The 21,914-nt window shown below is 41.1% G+C and overlaps 1 protein-coding gene across 1 annotated transcript in view; it reads right to left on the reverse strand.

Moving 5' to 3' along the window:
• LOC134416763 (opsin-5-like) overlaps nt 1–19,207 on the reverse strand; it is a 30,257-nt gene extending 11,050 nt beyond the window's left edge. The window contains exons 1-2 of the mRNA XM_063153481.1: nt 19,087–19,207; nt 9,863–10,068 (exon numbers count right to left, since the gene is read on the reverse strand). Of these exons, the coding sequence (XP_063009551.1) occupies nt 9,863–10,068; nt 19,087–19,207 (327 nt within the window). The remainder of the gene's footprint in view (nt 1–9,862; nt 10,069–19,086) is intronic.
• Nucleotides 19,208–21,914: the final 2,707 nt, after the last annotated feature.

The raw sequence follows: 21,914 nt of genomic DNA on the forward strand, positions 1-21,914 counted from the left end.
CTCTGGCCAACTGATAAATCTGTTGCAATTTCCCAAAATCCATTTGTTTCCCTTCAGAACCATGGCATCCTGTATTTTTCTTCTATTGAAAATGAGATAACGAATATGTAAAGAAAAGCATAAACTTCAAACAGGGATTATTTGCCCACAGCATATACATATACTTAAAGTTGCCACAATAAGCTCTCTCAGAATTACTATTTTTTAAATACAAATCAGATTATTTTGAGTAATTAGATAATGGCAATAAACCTCATTCAACATCAAGAAATGAAAAAGCACTTAAATCAATCTTCAAGAAACACATTTGTAAAAGCAATTGTAGACACCTTGGAACAGATATTTTAAAATTAAAAACTTAATTTTAAATTTAACCATTTCTTAAAGTTTGAAGTAAATGCAAAAATATTCCACTTGAGTCTGATGACAAAGTAATTCTCCCATCTCTCAAATATACTATGATGTGTCTACTGGACTACACTAACTCTTTAGTCACAGATGTTCTAGAAGGACTACTGAGTTCAATAATCAAAATTAGTCTTCACAAAAGACTACTTAAAACCCACAATGCATAGTGTTCCTAAAGCACTCAGTTTCTTTGAGATTTTCTACAATACAGGAGGTGAAAGCGACTTACCATTTACTACAGCTCCCACATCTTTTGCTCATGAGACATTGTTCTGGTATGTTTGCATCCTGCCCTTCAAAATGTCTCAGTAGGCTTCAAGGATAGCTATGCTTAGAGGTGATGGCATCAGCCCAAGTCATTGGAGGGCTCTGACACCTCTATGTATAAGTAAACAATGAGAATTGATATGCTACAGGATTAGGGAGTTTAAACCATTAAGTGAGAGCATCAGACATTCAGTATTTTGCACTCACAAAGTGATTAAATCTTTCTGTGGCTGGCATGTATTCTAAAGATAGAAAAATATGAATGCACTATTTGGATTATACTATTATGTGTCCAGATATGTAATTATGCTAATTATACTATATAGTTAATGTATGTTCAGTGCCACTATTACTATATGCAGGTTACATTTTGGCTTTAGTGAACCTGGGGAAGCCAGTTTCATCTACCAGGTTAATCAATTAAGGTTCAAGGTATACTCACTTTGGGCTGACCATTAGCCACTGTAGTTGCAGATTCTCAGGCCACAATTTCTACTCCTGCCCCTGTCAAGGACCACATCTATGAATGGTGGGGATGCCCTTGAGGGCATTGCATTTAATGAACAGATAGAAATTGATTGCAGAATTTCCTCACACAGCCCCATAATATAATAATCTTACTTCAGATACTCAATCTCCAAATGCTTGGGAACACACCTGCTTTCTAGCTCTGGGTAGATGCTGTGGAATCACAGCAGATTTATGCCTCTTGTGTCCCCCCGTGCAGAGTAAACGGGGAGCATCTAGTTCATACCACTGCAGTGGATCCAGACACAATGGAAAGATTCCCATCTTCAGGTTAAATGCTGAATTGCCTTTGTCTTTCTGTGAATTAGTGTAAAGGGAAATTAAGAAGCACTAGATAGGAAAATCTAGCATTGCCCTTTGGGGACATGTGTGCTACACTGTAAAATTCTTTTCAGTAGGCCTGAGCCAAAACTCCTCTCCACTGTAGTGATGTTAATTCAGAGTCTACTTGTTTATTGTCAGCATCACCATTAATACAAACAAATAAATATACAGATAAAAGAAGAGTCACCTGTCTCATCTTTACATTACCATAGAAGACAAGGCTTAGCTTTGTGGACTGTAGATAACTGAAATCCATGCACATCATATTAAAATCACTTTCTTTTTTTTCCAAAGTATTTTCCATTTCAGAATATCATGTTAAATGTTTCTTGAAGTTTACACACCTCAAGGGAATCAGAGGTACCAATGTTCATGGACTTTGCCAGGACAGCCCAGAGACTACAAGTGACCCTACACATTCCCCAAAGTACAATCCTCTATGCTGCTTCCCAACAAGGAGGAATCTGCTTACGTAGACACCCTCAGGTTTATACAAGGACATCTCTGACTCTTGGCTGAATGCCTAGAATTTAACTTGTTCTTCTGCTCAGGAAGGTCCTGGGCAAAAGGTGGGGCAGGTTAGTGGTGGTACCAGCTCAGCCTTAAGTGACCAAGACAGGAACATGTTATTTTCCTGAAAACCTGAAAAAGCTGCATGACTACTAGCAGATCTCCTTTTATGTTAATATTCTTGTCCCCTATGGATCCTGTACCAAAATAACAGGAGAGTCACAAGCATTTTCAAGGAGTCCTAGTAGACCAGGGAGAGCATGGAAGGAAGTAACAAAAAATAGTTTATTCTTGACCTTAAAGAGTGATCTGGAAACCCACAAGATGCAACATCATCCCTTTCTGCAGGGACAGTGGTGTGGAAGTCCTGGATGTCCTGTCATACACAGCCCATTGCAAGCAGCAGTCATCTTGTCATTGATTCACTCAGCACAAGATCTAGGTCAGGACCTGATTTGCTTCCCAAGTACTATCAGTGTACTCACTTAATGGAATAAATTTTTGTGATAGAGAAGATGAGTACATGCGAGATAGAACTATAAAAGTATTTACAAATTCTATTAGAGTGATATTTTAATTTCAGATGAAATTTTGCTTAAAAGCCAGTGAGAGGATGTGGCACACAGAGAGGAGTCAGAAGAATATTATTTGTTCACCCCTATGGTGAGAAGATCATGAATGATGAAGGAGCAGTGGACAGCATTTTTTGAAAGAAAACATTTAATGTCTTCGACATCAGCACCAAAGGATGTGGAAGGCTACTATTTTCTACATAGAGATTTTTAAAAAGGGTACTTCAAAGCCCTCTGGGAGGAAAAGCAAGTACAGAAATCAAAGTTTAGGCTTTGTAAGTTCCTGGTTCTGTAGGATCACTCAGGCAATGAATGCCCAATCCAGGCAGCGGTGTGGGGTTTGACACAGTGCTTGGGTGTCACAGCAGGGGCTACGTCAGACTTGTTAAAGAAGGAAACAGATAGTTTGGGCATTCATAAATCTTCACTACCAAATATATAACTTACCTAATTAGTCGCAATTGACTGCACAAATACTCATTTAGAGGAAAATGAAGGAAAATTCATGACTAATGAAAACTGGCGGAACTTCCCCGAAGTCACATTAGTTACACTGAAATGATCTTCTGTGTTGCTAATGATTCTGTTTGTGCAAAGGCAGTCTTTTCCCCCTTGCCTGCAGATGAAGTATTTTTCTCATTAAAATTCAGCTCACAGATGTCTACATGAGTTGCCTTTACCTCTTTGACTGCAATGTATACACTCTTTAGATTAGATGAAGGCAGATCAGAAAGAAATAGGGAAGACTCTGCAACTTTATATTTCAGTATCCAAATCTCAGGTAGGCAAGGAAACAAGAACGAGGACACATTCCAGTGCTCATAATTGAGACATAAATTTGTTTCAGAAAAAGTGAAGAAAAAAAATTAATGGATGATGGAGCAATGTGAATGGGGGGTTAGGCTGGAACAAGCCTGGCAAACAATGCATACAGACCTTTGGCAGTAGTGGCTGTCTGTCCTCAGTAATCTCCCCAGCAGCAGTACTGGGAAGGTAGTAAAAAGAAAACTTGTGAGGTTTAATTTTGGCCCTTTCCATCTGACATTGCTTTTATTACTGGACTTTGCATGGACTGTGGATCTACCACTGATCTCTCACCTCCCCAGAATGTGAGGGAGTACCACTCCACACAAAGTAATACTTTCTTGGTATCTATAAAACACATAAAATCACTAACCAAGTCAAGAGAGTCAATGGTCTAGCTACATAAACAATTGGTTGGTTTGATGAGTTATGTTATATGGACAGAAATCAGTGTGCTCCAAATTTACTCTGTTTATAAGAACATAAATGCCTTTAGAGTTTTTGATTTATCAGACAATTTACAGAAGATTTTGTTAAAAGAGGAAAGTATTAATTCTCTGTTTCCTCCTCAGACAAGATTTAGCAATATTTTACAACCTATATATAGGAAAAGAGATAAATGCATCTTCGGAGAAAGGAAATGCTACCAATAAAGCACAAAAGAACTTATTCAAGATTAAAAGCCCTTCCCTTTAAAACTTCTGAAAACAGCCCATGTGTTTTCATCATACTTTTCTCAGCATTTCCTACTGTTGCAATTTTCTTTTTGGTGTTTCAGATATCCAGTTCTAATTTTTACAAAGGAGGACATTATTTATTGGAGTGTCATGAGAGAGCCCTAGATATTTAATAACACCCAAAACAGACATTTAATAATACCCAAAAAAACACCCAAAAGTTTTTTAGGTGCTAGCAAGAGGGAATGGCTGGAAGTTGAATCTCCAAAAAGGGGCAAGGGCCAATGTGCTCAGCTTTGCAGGCTTTGGTCACTTGCCTTGGTGAGAGGAGGGTTGTGGCTCTGAGCTCTGCTCCTAGATTGGAGGTGGCAAAGCTGGGGAGCAAATGAGGCTCCGAAGGAAGCCAACAGAACAAGGGGATGGACATGTTTCACCCTCTGCTTGATTTTTCATATTTTACTTTTCAACACAAAAGATTGTGATTACTCGGTATTCACAGCCATTTAATTCCCTTAACTGTACAAGACCTTTCAAAAATCAAGCAGTGGCACTGTAAAAAAGCAGAGGGATTGCTGACCCCCTTTACCCCCACAGACTGTGTGGGAGAGTTGGATTCACTTTGGAACACAGAACCAGGACTATTCATTATAAGGGGGTGCCCAGCAATTGCTAAAGCAAACAAATACTGGGGCTAAAGACTAAAATGTGATCCCTACATTAGTGTCAGACATCCATTGGAGGGAAGGGAACCCTCCTTATCCAACAGCAGCATTGCTAAATCAGGGATTTTGCACATCTAATTTAGCTTTTCTTAGACATCCCTATTTATCTGGGATTTCAGATGGCAACTTGATCAGCTACACAACCACAATCTGGAAAATCTGCTAAAGTGCAAGAAATCCCAGACATCTGTGGGCCACTTACTCCTCAATGCATACACACTAAGTCTGGTGTTTCCAGAGAATTTTGACTTCCGGGCCACACCACGCCCTTTTGGTAGGCCCATACTCCCCAGATCTGGTGCTGTCAGGCAAACTGTGCATGAGTGTATAAGAGCTTACAGAGTAGAGCAATACCTGTGTGCAGTGTGGGGCTTACTGCTGACCACCTCATTGCCATGTGCTCCTGTCCAGGGCATGCCAGACAGGAGTAAAGTGCTGTGTGAAGCACGGAGGCACTGCAGGATTCAAACCCAGATTTCCTCCCTGCTTTGTAGTAAACCCAGTCAGAGGATGAAATAGCCATTTATCTCTCTTCTGCTCCCCTCAGTGTCTTTATTATTCTGCTCAACAAGAAGCAGCTTTGTGAGGCTGAAGACAGGTCCTTGAAGGCTGGCCCTTGTGATGATGAGAGCAGGCTGCAGGGACAGAGTCAGTGTGAGTGGATCCTGTCACACAAGCTACCCTGGTGCTCACTAATACCTCAAATGGAACTTTTTTAAAAAATGGCTGCTCCAGAGGATGTTTCTGTGCAGAGACAGATCTGCTTGGGATGCTCTGGCACCATCTGGCTGGCCAGATGGACTGGGAATAGCTAGGCTGACAGTGAGGTGAGTGCATCTGTGGTAACAGCGTCAGTCAGCATGTCAGGGACAGGGGGTATGTCCCTGATCTGGAGATATCCACCCTGTGCTCTGGGGTGCACAGCCCAGACACATCTTACATGTAAGAAAGTCAGAAATAAGAAATGTGTTTTAAAAGAAGCCGATGCCAACAGGGTGAGCACGTGGTAAGAACAGTCATTTTTCTTGATCCTCATAGTAAAACCTTTAAGTGTTTGGAAAATTAATATTTAAATTACCAAACTGCATTATCAAAAAATCATTTTAAAAAATTAGAAAAGTGAACTACTGGAAACAAATTTAAACTGAAGTACCAGGATTATGAAGGATTTCAAATTCTAAGGTGCTCCATAGTCCATTCTTGTTTTCAGACATGTCTGCAATGTATCTATGGAGTTCAGATAGGTTACAATCCTTTCCCTGCATTTAGAGGCCTCCCAAAATCTGCATCTTTTGTGTATTTCCCACGTGATTAAAAAATACAAGAAAAACTTTCTATCACTTGATAAATAAAGTTCAAAAGAAGCCATATTTGCCTGTTGAGAATGAGTATTTCTCTACTTCCTACATGAACATTTGCACACAATGTTACTTACAGGTTTCACTGCAACTTCTGGTTCAGCAGAACATACAAACAAAAAAATATGTGAAGGACAAAAATATAATCTGAGATAGCTTTTCACTAGGAATATGGTCAATAGGGAAACAGATGGCTCTTGGTCACTGGGTTACATTCCTTGACCTGAAATTCACCATATGAACCAGTTTACTCACTGATCATATTGGGAGAGGCTAAAAAATGGATGTGCCAGAGACTGACTGTCCTTCCTCTGTCCAGTTCAGGAATGAGACAGTGGTAGAGCAGAGGTACAAAAGTGAAAGCAGATTCCAAAACCCACCACTGTAAAACTGTATTTGTACGGAGCATTCAGCAGAGGCAGCATTTGGATACAGATGTACCATGTAACTTCATTCCTGACAGCAGAGTCCTGTCAGACTCCAAAAATAATGTTTGGCATGAGAAAGAAAAGTGTTGTTTCTTCCATACAGAGGAGGAGAACAGGAGAACTCCTCTCTGTCCCTTTCAGCAGGTATGCAGTGAGATTGTCCTGGTAGCTGGAGATACATCTTTTGTTACAGAGAGTTTTCAAAGACCAGGCTGCTTTGAGAGAAGTCCTCTTTGTCTGTCTTTCCCCCACTCCCTTCAACCACAGCAGCCCAGGATGGTGAACCTTAATGCTGAAAAATGTTACCCGAGGGCACAGGAGACCCAAGTCAGAGGAAAACAAAATAGTTATGTGGATTAAGTGAGGTGAGCTCATGAAATTTCTTCATAAACAGAAATGACAGGCTAGCTTGGGAAAATAAAATTTTCCTAAGCGTTCCTGACAGCAGAAACCGATCAATAGGAGCAAATGTGTAGTGAACCAGACAATGACAGAAAACCAAATAAGGCTATCCTCTGGACTCAGCCAAACAAACCAAGTAAGGGAAAACACACAGGCCATGCTAAGGAAAGAGCCATGCTCATGCATGCAAAGTGCCACCCCAGCTACTTGCACAGGAGTCTGAGTGCATGAGGAGAGCCAGAGACACCAACTTCAGCCAGTCCTGACAGAAAGCATGGGCTTTACCTTCATGGCACAAAGCTCCTCATTCCTCATGTTCTACCCGTGAGACCCCTTCTAATAAAACTACAAACTCAGACTACAGCAATCCAAACACTATTGCTGTTCAACATTAAACATTTTCAGAATTACCTTTGTGCTGGCTGCCTACACACATGTGGATGATTTCACTTTTTTTTTTTTTTTTTTTTTTTTTAATGCACAAAGGCTTCCTGCTATTTCTGCACAATATTCTTACTAGAATCCAGCCACTCTATTTCCTTAATCTATTTTTTCATCACTGGCTTCTCTTTTGTCAAGTTTATTAATCAAGAAGATGGATGTCAGGGTTTACACATGTTTTTGAGGCTCCCCAAGACAGCATAAAATCTTGATTGAAACAGAAATCCTATATGATGTTCTCTCAATAATCCCTAACCAGCTTGACCACTCAACAAGCCACAACAAATCCAAACTTAATTTAAAGTACAAATTGACTTTTCCAGATTACCATTCATTTTAATTAGTATTAATAACAGTATAAATTCATATTTGGAAAGGTTCATGTTACTCTCTAGAGCCTACAGAGGACTACCAAAGCAGAAAATTTAATGCTTTGCAAATCAGTGTGTTAAGAAAAGCCAAAGCATTTTTAGTGTCCTGCTCAAAGTCCTTAGATCTCCAAAACCTTAAAACTTTGCTTGATATCCAAACTTTGCAAATGAATACTGATTAAAACAAGAAGATACAAACCAAATTACTTAACACTGACTGACCAACAAAATATCTGGGTGCTCTAAAAATGTTATGGACCATTTCTCCCCTTGAAAAAGAAATTCAAGTACAGCAAGATTAAGCAAACATCCATCTCACAAAGTTCAAGCACCCCTCTACCTTAATATTTTAAAATCTTAAAAAAAAAAGTCAGATCATCATAAAAAGACTTAGTAGTTCCAAGTCAGCCAAAGAGGGATTCCCAGGCAAAAGCATCATGAAAGAATCTGTAAGGCTCCTGACAGAAGTTCCCATGCAAACCAAGAGGAGAGACAGAGTGTGCCATGCCTTGCCAATCCCTCTGTGCAGTGTTTTCTACATCCCAAAAAAAGGAGCCACAGTACAGACAGGGCTCTGAAAGAGCTTGGAGTAGGAATGCAGAAAGGTCATTCAATGTTACTTCTTTCACCCTTGTGAGTTGTAAGCATTAAGTTACGCCAGTGACCTAGGGTCAGGATTTCACACTGAAAGGCTTACCCTGTCTTACACAGGAAATCTGCAACAAAGCTAGAACTGAACCTGGAGATGCAGATTTTGCCTTTCCTTTCTCAAGTCATAGCTCCAACCCTCCTTGAAAGAGGGGGAAAATAGGCATCTGTTTAATTCTGAATATGGGTGTGAATCTTACAGTTTTCATGTATGCGTTTATTTATGACTTCAAAGTTTTCCATTAATGAAAAAAATTCAGAGTTTCTGCTCAACAGATCTTAGACTGCAACTGTAGGTCATTTCATTAGAGAAAGAAGGCTATTTAGCTGAGGAAATAATTAATTTTGATAAATTGTTTTCTGCCTAATGACTATGGAGATGCATTTTAAACAATAAAATAATAATTTTTTAGATCAAGCTACAGCTCCTAGGTTAATCAGTCTCCTACAGGAAGTCTTCCTCTCTGCATAAACAGAACCTTTCTATTGAAATGGAGGGGACATGACCTGTAAATGTTCTTTCATCTATGTGGTACAATGGCTTAACTTCCTCCTTAAAAAAAACCAAAAAACCAAGCCTCCAAGAAAAGAGGATTATTTTTCTCTCTCTTTTCCTTCATCATGATCTTTCTTACACCTTGCCGTAGGCTATCCTGTCATTTTCAGATTTTTGATTCCCTGATGAAACGGAGTATAATCTTTCTCACAGATGTTGCTGGAAGCACCAGGGAGCCAGCTTTGTGCTTATCTGTCCATGGGGTGCATTTATATTCTGCCCACACAGGTATGTTTCGGAATTAACAGTAATAACTTTTTCTGAGTACTCCAACAAAGAGCTGCCTCCAAGATCTCGACTCTGCCATAAAGTCAAATCACTCATTCTACCACAGGCAATGAATCAACCAAGAGTTTAGAAATGTGATTGAAGAGTTTCAACTGAGTTAGTGCAAAACCTTGCATGCTAAAATGTATGGTTATGCCCAAATGCTGTGTGGAGGCTGGGCTCTACACGCCTTGTCAAGCAGGAGTCGACATTGGCACTTTAACATTTGTCTTAAAGCAACAACCAGGCTGGCTTCAGGTGACCTGAAGACAAGCACAGCCTATACCTTGATTTTTCCAACATGAGTGTGAGCTCTAACATGAAGTAAAAACCACCAAACTAGTAAGAACTCTTGTGAATACACAGGAAAAAAACCCACTGAAAATTGGTGAAACACCAGTCAAATGCACAGATTTATAGGTGTAACAAAAGAGAACACAGTATTTTTGAAAGGTTAGTGACTACCTCCTTTCATTTGGGTGCTGTCTGACTATTTATATATAGCACACCCGCAGAAATAGCTACACTCCTTTTGTCAGATTAATTTTGTCAGATTAAGTAAGTGTTATCCAGTCTTACCTGGCAAGTCCATATTGATGTGATAATGAATCCATCATCTCTGAAGACATTGAAGATTTCAATGATGCCCCGTGAATAACCAAACACAGAGATACTGGCATCTGACACTGCCAAGTTAAATGTGAGGTAGTCGGTGGGCTGCAGGAGATGTCTTTGTTTATACAGGACAAAAATCACAATGCTGTTTCCAAACCAAGACAACCAACCTGGAAAAAAAAATCCATGGAACTTTATGATCTTTAAGGTCCCTTCCAACTCAGTCCATTCTATGATTAGATGAAATCAAAAAAGCAAATAACGAAAGGAGCTGTTGAGTGTAAATGTATGACATATCTTCTAAAATTCCCTTTTGTTCCACTAGAAGTATATGAAACCAGATTATCCACTAAACAACTATGCATGAAACCTTTTTGAGCATCTGGGTGCATTTCAGAAGAAAGAGCAAGTAATTGAGTGCAGCAATAAAACAGAACAAAGAGCTGCTGCTACACCTACTGAAGATGCGCCGTTTAAGGGTCTAAAGTGGATTTTTTCCCTGAAAGTTTTTTCCTTAAGTGGATAGATGAAACTCGTAAGTGTTACTTCTGGGAAAATAAGAAGGAACAAAGATTAGTAGAGTGGAGCAGAGACTAAAAACAATCTGCCAAAATCTGCAGCTGTTTAAGTTCCTCATATAAAATAATGGATACAGAAAGTTCTCACACGTAGTCAGAGGGCTGCTTTACCAGTTCTCCTTAGAAAAGTGCAGCTAATACAACTAGGTTTCTTCTCTTAGAACAATCTAGGATCTCCTTGCAGCAAAGTCTGTCCCAGATGGGAATATTTTTCAGTAATACACATGATAATCTATATGAAGAGAATATTTGGAATAGAACTTCAAAGTCTCTTTTATTTAATTTTACAGAAAGTTGCATTCTCTCTTACTCTCCAGGAACAGAGATGCCAGACTTTTATGTGTCTAAGTATGTGAGCAAAACACAGGGAGATAACTGTAAACATGTTGAAAACCAGACACTCTGCTGGAGAGACCTAGAGTTTCCAAATGTCTACAGCTATTGTTCTGCCCATCAGTGCAAGGCCCTGGTGGCTCGCATCTCACTTTTTGAAATTACATAGATGTGTATAGATGAATGACTTTTAACAGAAATTATATGGATAAGGGTCAGGTTCAGTGTTGAAAATGTGGCTTAGCCAGTAAAGGGGGTGGAGGGCTGAGCAGCAGGTCAGGCAGCACCTGGCTCCCAGCTGGCTCCAGCTTCTATCCCACAAACCAGCCCTGCCATTTCTGACACTGGTGGCCTTGCTTCACCTTGGCAAGGCAGAGCAAGACACGACCTCTTTTGAGTGTGTGCTGCCCACGACAGGATAAGGCATGCAACACCTGGTGGCTTATGCCAGGTTACAATATTCCCAGGAAAGGGAGGGAAGACCTGACCCACAGCCCTCTGCCCAGGCACAAACAGCAGATATCCCAGAAAGGCTGCGGTATCTTGACCCAGCAAGAGACGAACAAACACAATAAAGAGGGGTGTGACATGGTGGCTCTGCACAGCACCTCTGGATATCCAAAGGAGTCTGTGCTATGAAAGATGGCTGATAGGTTTAATGTTGTAACAAGGGGGCAGCTGCCTTCCTTCAGGAAGCACCGCCTCAATGTCAAGAATCCAGCAGTTCACTACCAGGCTGCTGGGGATAGGAAGGGAGGGGAGAAAATTGCCTCCCCATCTCCAGGCCATGTGGGAGTATCAGGAGCTGAAATGACAAAGAGCAAGGCACATGTTCTGTAAATAAAGAGACTGGGCAGATACCTCCTGGTGAAGTGCTCCGGGCACTTTGGGGTGGGAGGGAGGTGGTTGATGGGACAGTCTCTGTAAGGGTCTATGAACTGCTTCTTCTGCTGAGCAATTTACTTTCGATAGTTTCTCTTGGCAGTGTTGGAGAATTTTGCTCAGACATGGCTTAAAGAAAGAGGCCATGAAAATATACAGCTGATGGAAAAGTAAAAGGCAGCTGTAAAGCAGCAGTTCTCAAGCCCGTTTCTGTAAATAACTAGGTTCTCAGGCACATTTTATAAACAGCAGGATTCTCAGACAGTCTTCTCATAACAGGTAAACATTCTGTCCTTGGGAACAGACACAGAGGTTGAGAACCCTTCATATCAGGGTGAGAACAAAAATCTTGGTTTCAATAATCAAACCACAGGTATTGAAAACAAAGGGAGGGGTTAATGTTTGCTTGGTAGCCTATCGTGAGCTCGAGTTTTGCAATATGTATGATCTTAATTAACACGGTTATAAAAACGTGCCTTTGGATCAATAAATGTGGAGTCGATGCTGATCAACAAGGATGGGTCGTCTCCCTTCATCTTCAACATGGCAGTATTGCCAAGCTTCTGCTGCTCTATCTTTTTTAGTTGAATGAACATGTGAAGAATATTTGAACTGGAAAGAGCTGAAATGTCAGCCTATGGTATTACCAGAAATAATCACTGGTGAGATGATACACTGAGATACACACACACACACACACATTCTATGTACATCCTGTTGCAAGCCCAGCAAAAATAAATATATCTTGTTCTGGCCACTAGGTGACAATGTTTCTTAATCAAGTCTTGTTTTGAACAACTGCATGCACTTTAACTCAGGGATTTTGTGACTTTTGTTTGAATCTAGGTATTATAAATAGGCAGAGCAGGGCACTGGGAGAGGAAGGCTTTGGGAATGAATGAGGATAGCCTGAAATGCAAATATGGGAGTTGTGTTGTCTGTGTATGTTGGTTCTACTCTCTGCAAGGTTAGATATTTATCAAGGCAGTAGATATGAAATATTTTTCCCTGTCCATATGAAGACATAGTGCTAAAATGGCAGACAAAATAAAATGGCACCTCCTTTGTAAATAACAAAATGTTGCCCATGCATTGTAATGGATAGGAGGGATAGCCTCCCAGTGTCAGACACCTGCCCTTGCTGGGAATATACAGAGCAAATTCCCCCTAGCCTGGAGGGTAAGGGAGTTTTCAGTTAAAGTGTCTTAAGGAAGAACTTGAGCAAAACATCACACCAAACAACACTGCACATTTTAGAGCAATGAGAGGTGAGAGAGATGCAGTACTTGGGATAATTTCTGGGAACTACGTTTACAAACTGAGGTTGAAGATGAGGGATGCATCGAGGGAGATAAAGTTACAGAGTGAGTATGATTTCTGCAGGTAGGCACAGTCCTTTCAAGCAAAGCAGTGGAGAACCTGCACTGACATATCCAGTCCCTAAAATGGTCTGTCTGGGTAGTAGACCATATTAATTTGGAATAAAAAAAAAAAAAAAAACAGAAGAAAATAAATTCTTAGTAAACCATGCAATAACAAAATCAGTGGTCACATAAAAGTGGTGTCAGCTAGAGTAGTGAGTATGGGACACTGCATCTCTGTGCCATCAGATACATGTGCTAGTCTGGGTTGCTGCCTACATTGACTGACTGGCTTTAAAAACCTGAAACAGACCATCCCAAAACAGAAAATCACCCCAACCAAAAGAACAGCTCAAACCAAACAACCCCTCTCCCTTCCTCCCCCAAGCCCTGACAGCATAACAGGGAAGAAGGTTGAAAATTCAAGGCAAGAACAGCAATGGCACTGACACTCTCAGTGAGGGCAGAGATCTCCTCAGCTGCATTTCAGGGGATGTGTGCCTCAGGGGATGTCAGAGGTAGATCAAGAGTCCAGAAAGAAACCTCTGAATTTTGAAGTGCCTCCATGTTACCAGGTGCCATCTCAGTAAAACAAAAGATAGAAAAATAAACAACTGAGGGAACTTGTTGCATCTTTTACAAGCTGTCACTAATATTCACGCATAAGAGTATGCAGAAAAAAACCCAAACCAACCCCAAAAAAACCCAAACCAACCCCAAAATCCAAACCCAGCAAAATAAGGCAATCCTGGTGAAAAAAGACAGATTTCAACTGAAGTCAAAATGTGGTGAGAGAGAAGGAAAAAAAAAAAATAGCAGCTAGGCAGAAACTGAGCATTGCCACCCAGCATAAGGTTGAGAGAGGGATCACCACATCTCTCCAATAATGTAATGGATAGGAGGGATACCCAAGTCTGACTTGACTTGCCCATCAGAGAGATGCTAGATCTTCTGACATGGCAAAATACACAGATAATATGCAAATACTTCAGTAGCTTTGCAAACATTGTGAGATAGGAGGAATAGGATGGACAGCAGTATTAAAAATGTTGTATTGCCCCTATTTAATTCAGTAGTAATCCTTCTCCTGGAATAGCACTCTCTAACAGAGCACTTTAATCCACAGACGTCAAAAGCACTGCACAAGGGAGTCTGGTGCTGTTATCTATGGTTTCTTGGGGAGGAACAGAAGAGCTGCCAAGCAAGCTGGTGAAAGTCAGCTTGCTTGGCAGCCCTTCTGCTATTTACAAACTCCTGAGTCAGCGTGATGCCCACCAACCCATGCAGAAAAGTAGCCAGAAAGCGTGACTAAGGAGACTGAAAATCTTTCTGCTGAAAGCAACTGAGAACATTGAGTTTGTTTAACTCTAAGAATTTCGAAAAAGTACATTGTAATTTTAAAACTATTTCTGTCAAATCACTCTATCCTGTGCATTCAGACATGCCCTATTTTTTCCTCATGTACCTGAGATGGTCACTGAACAAGCAATAAGCGCCTGAGGCTGAATGCAGTTTCATTGTTAACATTGTTTCTGAAGCACTAAATTTGGCACATGTGAATTGATAGCTCTGAGCTGGTCATCCACATTTCCAATAGATTAGTTCACCCGTGCCCAGCCAAAATAGGTTATTATGCTTTCTACTTAGACTTGCTCTTATTAGACATTGTTGCATGGCCTTTTCTTGTAAAAGCTGGCAAGACAAATAGAAGAATGGGTGTTACAACTCAGCCATCACAGTTTAAAATATAAATGAAGCCTTAAGTGGAAGAACTCAAGAAATGAGAGCAAAAGGTGAGGCTCAGTGTCACAAGACAAGCTAAGCTCTTTCCTCAGCAAATAACCTTCCTCTAGGACAGAAACTGGATTGAGTATCTTAATGCAGAGCTGGCATGAATGAAATCAGTCACACAACTACACATACACAAGTATAAATGCCAATCAGAAGAGGCTTGCTGCAAAAGATTTTCTGCCCAGAAAACTTTAATTAAAACAGTGATAAAACCCAGAGAATTTGCAAAGCTGTCATTAACTATTGCAACTGTGAAGTGACCCTACTCTGTTTTCAGTCTTTGCTGCCAATTATACACACACAATATCCTGTCCAGGGCATATTGCCAGTTCTGGCGGGAAGGAAAAGAGTCATCTTGTTTTAGACTTGAAAAAGCATGGACAGATTATTTGTTCAATACATGCAATCATTTTAGGGATGAATGTTCTGTGAATAGCTTGTTTCCTTTCCCACCTTCTCAGATTTATCTGTCAAACAAAATCCCAAAATAACACTCATTCTGTCACTTGTCAAGTAACAGTTTACTATTACCATTCAGAAGTGTTTTAAAGTATGTTTTAAAGCATTTTTGGATCTTGTGGTCTGTTCTGATGGGATTGGTAATGCACTCAGCATGTCTTTCTGATGGAAGCACTCACAAAAACTCAGAATTTGCCCTCTAATTAATACTCTCTCCTACTGACATAAAATTTCCTTTTATCCTTTGTATTTACTCTAACAGGCCCAGTTAAGAGTGAAATGAGGGAAAGCAAACAGAGAACAAATTATGCATAAATGCAGAAAAACACCCAACTTAAGAATTCCGGTTAATAATTATGAAGTAAAAAAAGCTTTATATTTTTTCCCCATGTCTGGAAGCCAGCAGCAGTGGGCAGTGCTTTTAAATTGTACCTCATAATTTAAACTGTACAAGGATTTTCCACAGTAGTGCACCACTTATGGCATAGGCAAAAAGGGGTCAGATGTAATCCCAGCAGCAGGACAAGCTTTCACCTGTCTGCTGGAGACAGCTCTGAGCTCATTGAAGGGAAGGATGGGAGCAGACTGCTGCCTTCAGAAGGAGGATGCTGCCCCAGGTGACCTAGCACAGGGTAACACAGCAGTTGCTATCACTTGCAGATAGTCCCTGTAAGGGTGGATCACTGCTGTTGGGTGGGCATTGCACCTTCCCCACACTTTGCTAATCCCCTGGCCACAGCATTAACAAGGAGAATGATGGAACAGTGGCTCAGGTGTCAAGAAGCAGTGCAGTGGTCTCAGTGTCCATCAGCATTTACAAAATGCCCCACATACTCCCTACGCTGGTTTGCTCTTGGTGTCAGTGTGTGACACCACTGCACTCAGGCTGCCATGCCTCAGGGTGCTGAGGAGCCTCACCTGGATCCAAAACTGCCTGGCTGCTGTATCACATGCAATGCACACATCAGTGTCCTGTCTTGGCACAAATGACAGCTGTGCTACCCATCACCCGTGAGAATTTCCAGAAGGGGACACACAGAGGTCTTATCTCAGCAAAATGTGTGAGACCGTGGCTCTTGGATATTCATGAGCTCTGTCAAGATGAGTGACTCTGGGAAGACTTGGCCAAATGCAGTTAGGCTTTTAGGACTTCATCCTATGGAGGTGAGGAGATTCAGAGGAACTCCATCTTCTGGATAAATGCTAACACCAGTCACATACATCTCCTTGGTTTCAGAAAAGTACATCGGAATTTGTAACAAGCTGCACTGCCATATTGAATTTGAAAGAGAAGAAAACACTTAGTAACTACAGAAGTGTTATCACTGAAGCCATTTTTCAAGGCATCAAAAACCCAAGAGTATCAAATATGAACATCTTTGGGGCTTTGTGTAAGGAAGTGTCTGTAGACTCCTGCCAATAGACTCTTTCCAGAGCCCTAAAGCACCAGAGGTACAGGAAGCTAGCACATGGACTGGCCTTTTTTCTCTGCTGCCAGAAGGGCAAGAGGGTGTCTGTATGACAGAGCACTTGCTCTGCCACATCACAGCTCCCTGGACAGAATGAGTTATTGGTGTACGTAAAACTAATAACTATAAATTGCTGTGGCTGCTGCTTGCAGAACTGTGACAGTAGACCTTCAAGGAGAAAAGAAATTAGGATTTTCCAGATTAATGTATAATTAACAGATTTTTTCAAAAGTTATCATTTCCAAAAGGTATAGCTACATCCATCAACTTTAACCAGATCTACATTACACTTAACTTGGAGTAGTGCTTCTGCTGGTAGTACATACTCTGTGAGAAAAGGAACTCAAGTTTTGAATTTTGAGGTAAATTTCAAGAACAGCAGCTATGACATGCAAGCACTTGCAGGCTTGGCTGAAGGATCTGAAGAAATCAAATCTCAATAGCCTAAAGGGCCCAGGCAGATATTTGCTAGAAGATGTGAGATCACTACCAGAAAGCAGCATAGGAGAACATCTCTGCTGGTTGATTGATGGAAGAAGTCTGAACTAGCAGTGTGATGCAGAGGCAATACTGGGAGGGATCAGTAGAGTTGACAGAGTGTAAATATGAATGTGAATAGTGATGGCAAGACCCTGCTTGGATGCTGGATTCAGTCCTTGCTATAAGGCTGCTAAGATGACAGGGGAAAAGATCTTACGAGAAGAGATAAATAAATATAATTACCCCCTGCCCACCAGTCAACCAACCAACAAAAGAAAATTCCCTCAATTGCTTAATATAGGAATATAGAGGTAGGCTTCAAGGTGTGATTGCTCCTTCAGGAATATAGATTGGCCATAGGGTGTCATTTGCAAGCAAAAATTTATTTCAATTAGAAGGAATGACCAAAAATTGCATAAAGTTGTTGTGATCACTTTAGCTAAGAATTTAGGTGAAAGCTCCTATTCAACAGAGAAACAAAATCAGGAATGTGCTTTCAATTGGAAGAGTGATAACAACACCAAAAAAACCCCTAGCCAGTTATATGAGGGAGCATAATAGCTGTGTAAATGAGATTATACATTGCCTCTGTAGGGGACTGGCCTTGCTGACCTAAGATGTTCTTTCTAGTCCTAAGTGCAACTGCTTAATTGTTCCGCTGATGGTGCAGACATTTCCCAGCCATTCACGAGGGGATACACAGATGTGAACAGAGTGGGGATAAATTGGAATATCTCTGATTTACCTTACAACCACTCTCCTAAGATAGAAGCCATATATATTTCTATTAAAATCTCTGGTTTTGTTTCAAGCACAACTTTCCTTAATTTCTAGAGATAAAAATAAGAAAGTTTCATGTAAACATATTAAAATACTTAGCATTTGACATTTTAACTTCCACTAGCCTTTATCAAATGTAAGCAGAGGCCTAATAGGTGAATTGAAATATGTAATAAGTTAAGATTAAAAAAAATCAGGCAAATAATTTAAAAACATAGACATTTCTGTACATGCTGTTTAGAAGAACAGATTAAATAAAAATTAAATTTTCTTCTATTTTTCTGTGAGGTCCTATAGTTGAAAATTTTTATTACCTAGCATGCTTGCACTCTTTGAAATTTCATAAATTTTCCTTGTGTTTGGCAATAAGCCTGCCCAAAATAGATAATATTTAAACAAACAACCCAAAATTACAGTGGTATCAGAGTGCATTTATACTGAGTACCACCTTCAAATCTCTGTCATACACTTACAATATTTGTCCTCTAGCAGAACTAAAAGAAATACTTGGTATTGTGACTGCTAACAGAGGATAAGGTTCTAGTACTTAGATCTTTCTTAGATCCTACTTGAAGAAGTCAATTTCTACATGCATCCAGCATTTAAAGCAAGAAAATACAAACAATTAAAGTTAAGAATCACAAAACATACTTTGTGTTTCTCCAGAAGATAATTGTAGGATGCCAACTGACTGTCAAAAGCCATAAGTGAAAATCAGGGAACATTTATTCAGTGCTACTAAAACACAAGAAGACATGGAATTATCATGTACTGGTGACAAGGTAATTCTTTTATCTTCTCACATATTAAGCTTAATGAACATTAGTTGAAAGTTTACAGACCTGACTATATATTTTTCCTCAAGATTTCTGCATTTATTATAAATCTCTTTTCAACAAAAGCAAAATGTACTTCTCTGATCTTACAATTGCTGAAAAAAAAGTGACATTTTCTACCTTCCTGTTCCTTTAGGGATAAAATCCAAATGAATCACTTTGAATTTGATAACAACATCTATTGAAGAGTTTCCTTTCACACCCAAACCAAATACCTACCTAAAGCCAACAGGTAGAAACCTATAATAGTCTCTCCTTGCTCTGTTACAGCTGCCTCTCTGGTCAGAAAACTGATGTTGTTGTTCCTCCAGGGTGCCTGTGCAGAGAAATGGACAGACATTTTCAGTGGAGCTTCTGATGCAGAAACCACCCTTCCCCAGAATGTCCTGGTGAATAAAATGGTTCCAGCCTTTTCCTCAGTTTCTGCTCGCTGTGTTCAAGGGAGCTCTCAATAAGACTAATGATCTAAAGAAGGAAATCTCAAGGGACAGGAGCTTTGCAGCCTTCTGACCTATTCTTCTTCACTAATCCTATCTATTAATACAGCCTGTGAACCTGTGGCCAGCAAAAGACAGAAGACTTGCTTGAATCCTCATTACTGATATGTGCAAAAATCTCTAATGAAGAGTGGGTATCTGACAAAAGAGACAACTTCCTCTAAAATAAGGTGACACCACATAACCTACAGGCTCACAGGCACACCCACACCATACTGATATGTTGCTTACATAACTGTACTTTCATCTTTTGTTCTTCATTGAAGATGAGTGGAATTTTAGTTCAAATGAAATTCAGGAAAAATCTCACACAAATTAAAAAATGGCACAGTGAAAAAAAAAAAAAAAACCAAACAGGGAGGTGTCACCGCCTGCAAATGTGACTTTAACATAGCAGAAAAAATAATTAACATACTTTACCAGCAGGATAGTTGTTAATTTAAAAAGAAGGGAAGGTAATTTCCAGTACAGGTTGAAAAAAAATGTAAGTACTTTGGATCATATTTTTAGACTGCTAAGGACCCTCCAATCTTGGAGTAAGCTCCATGTATGATGTGGGATTTTGCCCATACTGTTGAAAAAGGAAATCTTGTTTTGTTGAAGTGCATGGGATTTGAGTCAGCTGAGAATACTTTTAGTCTTTTCTGAGGTATCAATGATTGTAGTTGAGATATGGCCTCTCTTAACAATCAGGTTGTAGTCACAACAAAAAACATGAATCTAAATTAATTCATCTGGAGTAGCAAAGTGGTTAAGTACCCTTTCTGATGATTGTTTTCCCCTCACCCCAGTCTTCACGCACTGGGAGTGATTAATACCTTGATCGGCTTGCAGTTTTCTCCTTCCTCCTTCTGGTGGCACCCTCCAGTGAAGAACAGAGGCTTTGCAAACTGCTGTGGTTTGTTTGGTGGGTCTGCAGGTCTCCGTGCTTCCAAAGGAGAGAAAGGCTCCCTCTGCAGATTACAGGAGCCTAGTTTCATGTCTCTCAGTGCTTTAGTGGTGACCAATTTAGTGGCTTCACAGAGATTATCCCCAAGTGCCTTCACTATCTTCACAAAGTGCTTTGAAAGGATTAGAGCAGCATATGCTACGCACAGCTCTATAACAGGACAAGAAAACTAAAATGCCATGGCAGTACAGACAAATAGTATAGACTCTGTTTGACACAGCTGTGACTGTGAGAAGGCATGTGAAAAATGGACTTGAATATTTCTGCTACCAGCAAACCTCTCCACCAGAAGAGCCTCTTCCTCCTCAGTCCACACCTTCTTGGGGGCTCCCCTCACTGATGACTCCTTGGGATGGCAGGCAACAATCCATTCCATATTCCTCACAAGACAATGCATTAACCTCTTGTGTTGGCCCAGGCCAATCTTGGTAGAAAAACCTCACTGCCCCCCTCACAGATCCACTCGCCCCTTGGAACCACACACCTGCCCTTTGCATTGTGAGACGTGACAAACAACACTGCGGTACGTGAGATTTGATTTACCACATTTAGAGCACTTAAAGATGACACTTTTCTGCCCACGGGTCCTCTTAAGATGGTGCATCAACCCCAGCATCCGAGTAGACGGGGTGGCAGAGCATGAACAAGATGGATTTTTGTCAAGGACGGACACAAGAGGAGTCCTGATCGGTGTTCTGCCCTTACTAGTCCTGGAAAGTGCCTCAGGTGTTTTAGGCTCTTCACTGTCTCTGGCTACACACTGAGAATCATCCCGAACCAGCCCAAATGGCAAGGTCTCATATGGCTCAGGGAGCTCTGCCAGAACTCTCCAAAACAACCCCCAGATGACTCCAACCACAAAAGCAAACACGGAGTTTACAAACTCCAAATGTAGCAGATTGAAACCCTCTTCCCTGGGCACAGAGGGGAAAGATGGAACTTCGGCACCTCTGACCCTCAAAGCCAAGGAGTCAGTCTGGGTGGCTGTCGATATAAATTGCAAAGCTATTGATTGCACCATCGCAATAACTGGAAAAATACCAACAAGTCACAGTCCAAAGACAGTAAAAGTCAGCAGCTGTGTCCCTCCCAATCTGCCAGCTGTGTCCAACTCAAGCCCATGGACAAGGCCCTGGGCAAGAGCGAAATAATCGTGCCAATAATGTTGTTTCAGCAAGACCGTGAGACTACCGCCGGGCGGCGAGGCCAAGCCATGGGGAGGGCGATTTTCGCGTCTCTCACGCTGGGGAAGAAGCCGACTTCGTTACCGCAAAGGGTGTCCGGCCGCGAAGAGGCGCGACTTCCTATGCCCAGTCAGTAACTGTGCCCTCATTCTCAAGAGTCATAGCTACTCCCGCCCTAGAAGTACCCTGAAGCCCCCCTTTCCTGCAGGCTGGGTCCGCACGAGGGACACAGACAAAGCGAACTCGCCTCGGGTCACAGCGGCGCCTCCCTCCCTCCCCTGCTGCCGCAGGCTCAGCCGTGCCGGCCGGGGCCCTGTGCCCTCAGGGACAGCCAGGCCCCGCACCCACCTGAGCTACGGCGGCTCCGGGCCTGGGCCAGGCCGGGAAATGGGCCCACAGCTCTGGGGGCACAGCAGC

This window comes from Melospiza melodia, chromosome 3 (genome assembly GCF_035770615.1).
Source record: "Melospiza melodia melodia isolate bMelMel2 chromosome 3, bMelMel2.pri, whole genome shotgun sequence".
Taxonomy (NCBI): domain Eukaryota; kingdom Metazoa; phylum Chordata; class Aves; order Passeriformes; family Passerellidae; genus Melospiza; species Melospiza melodia.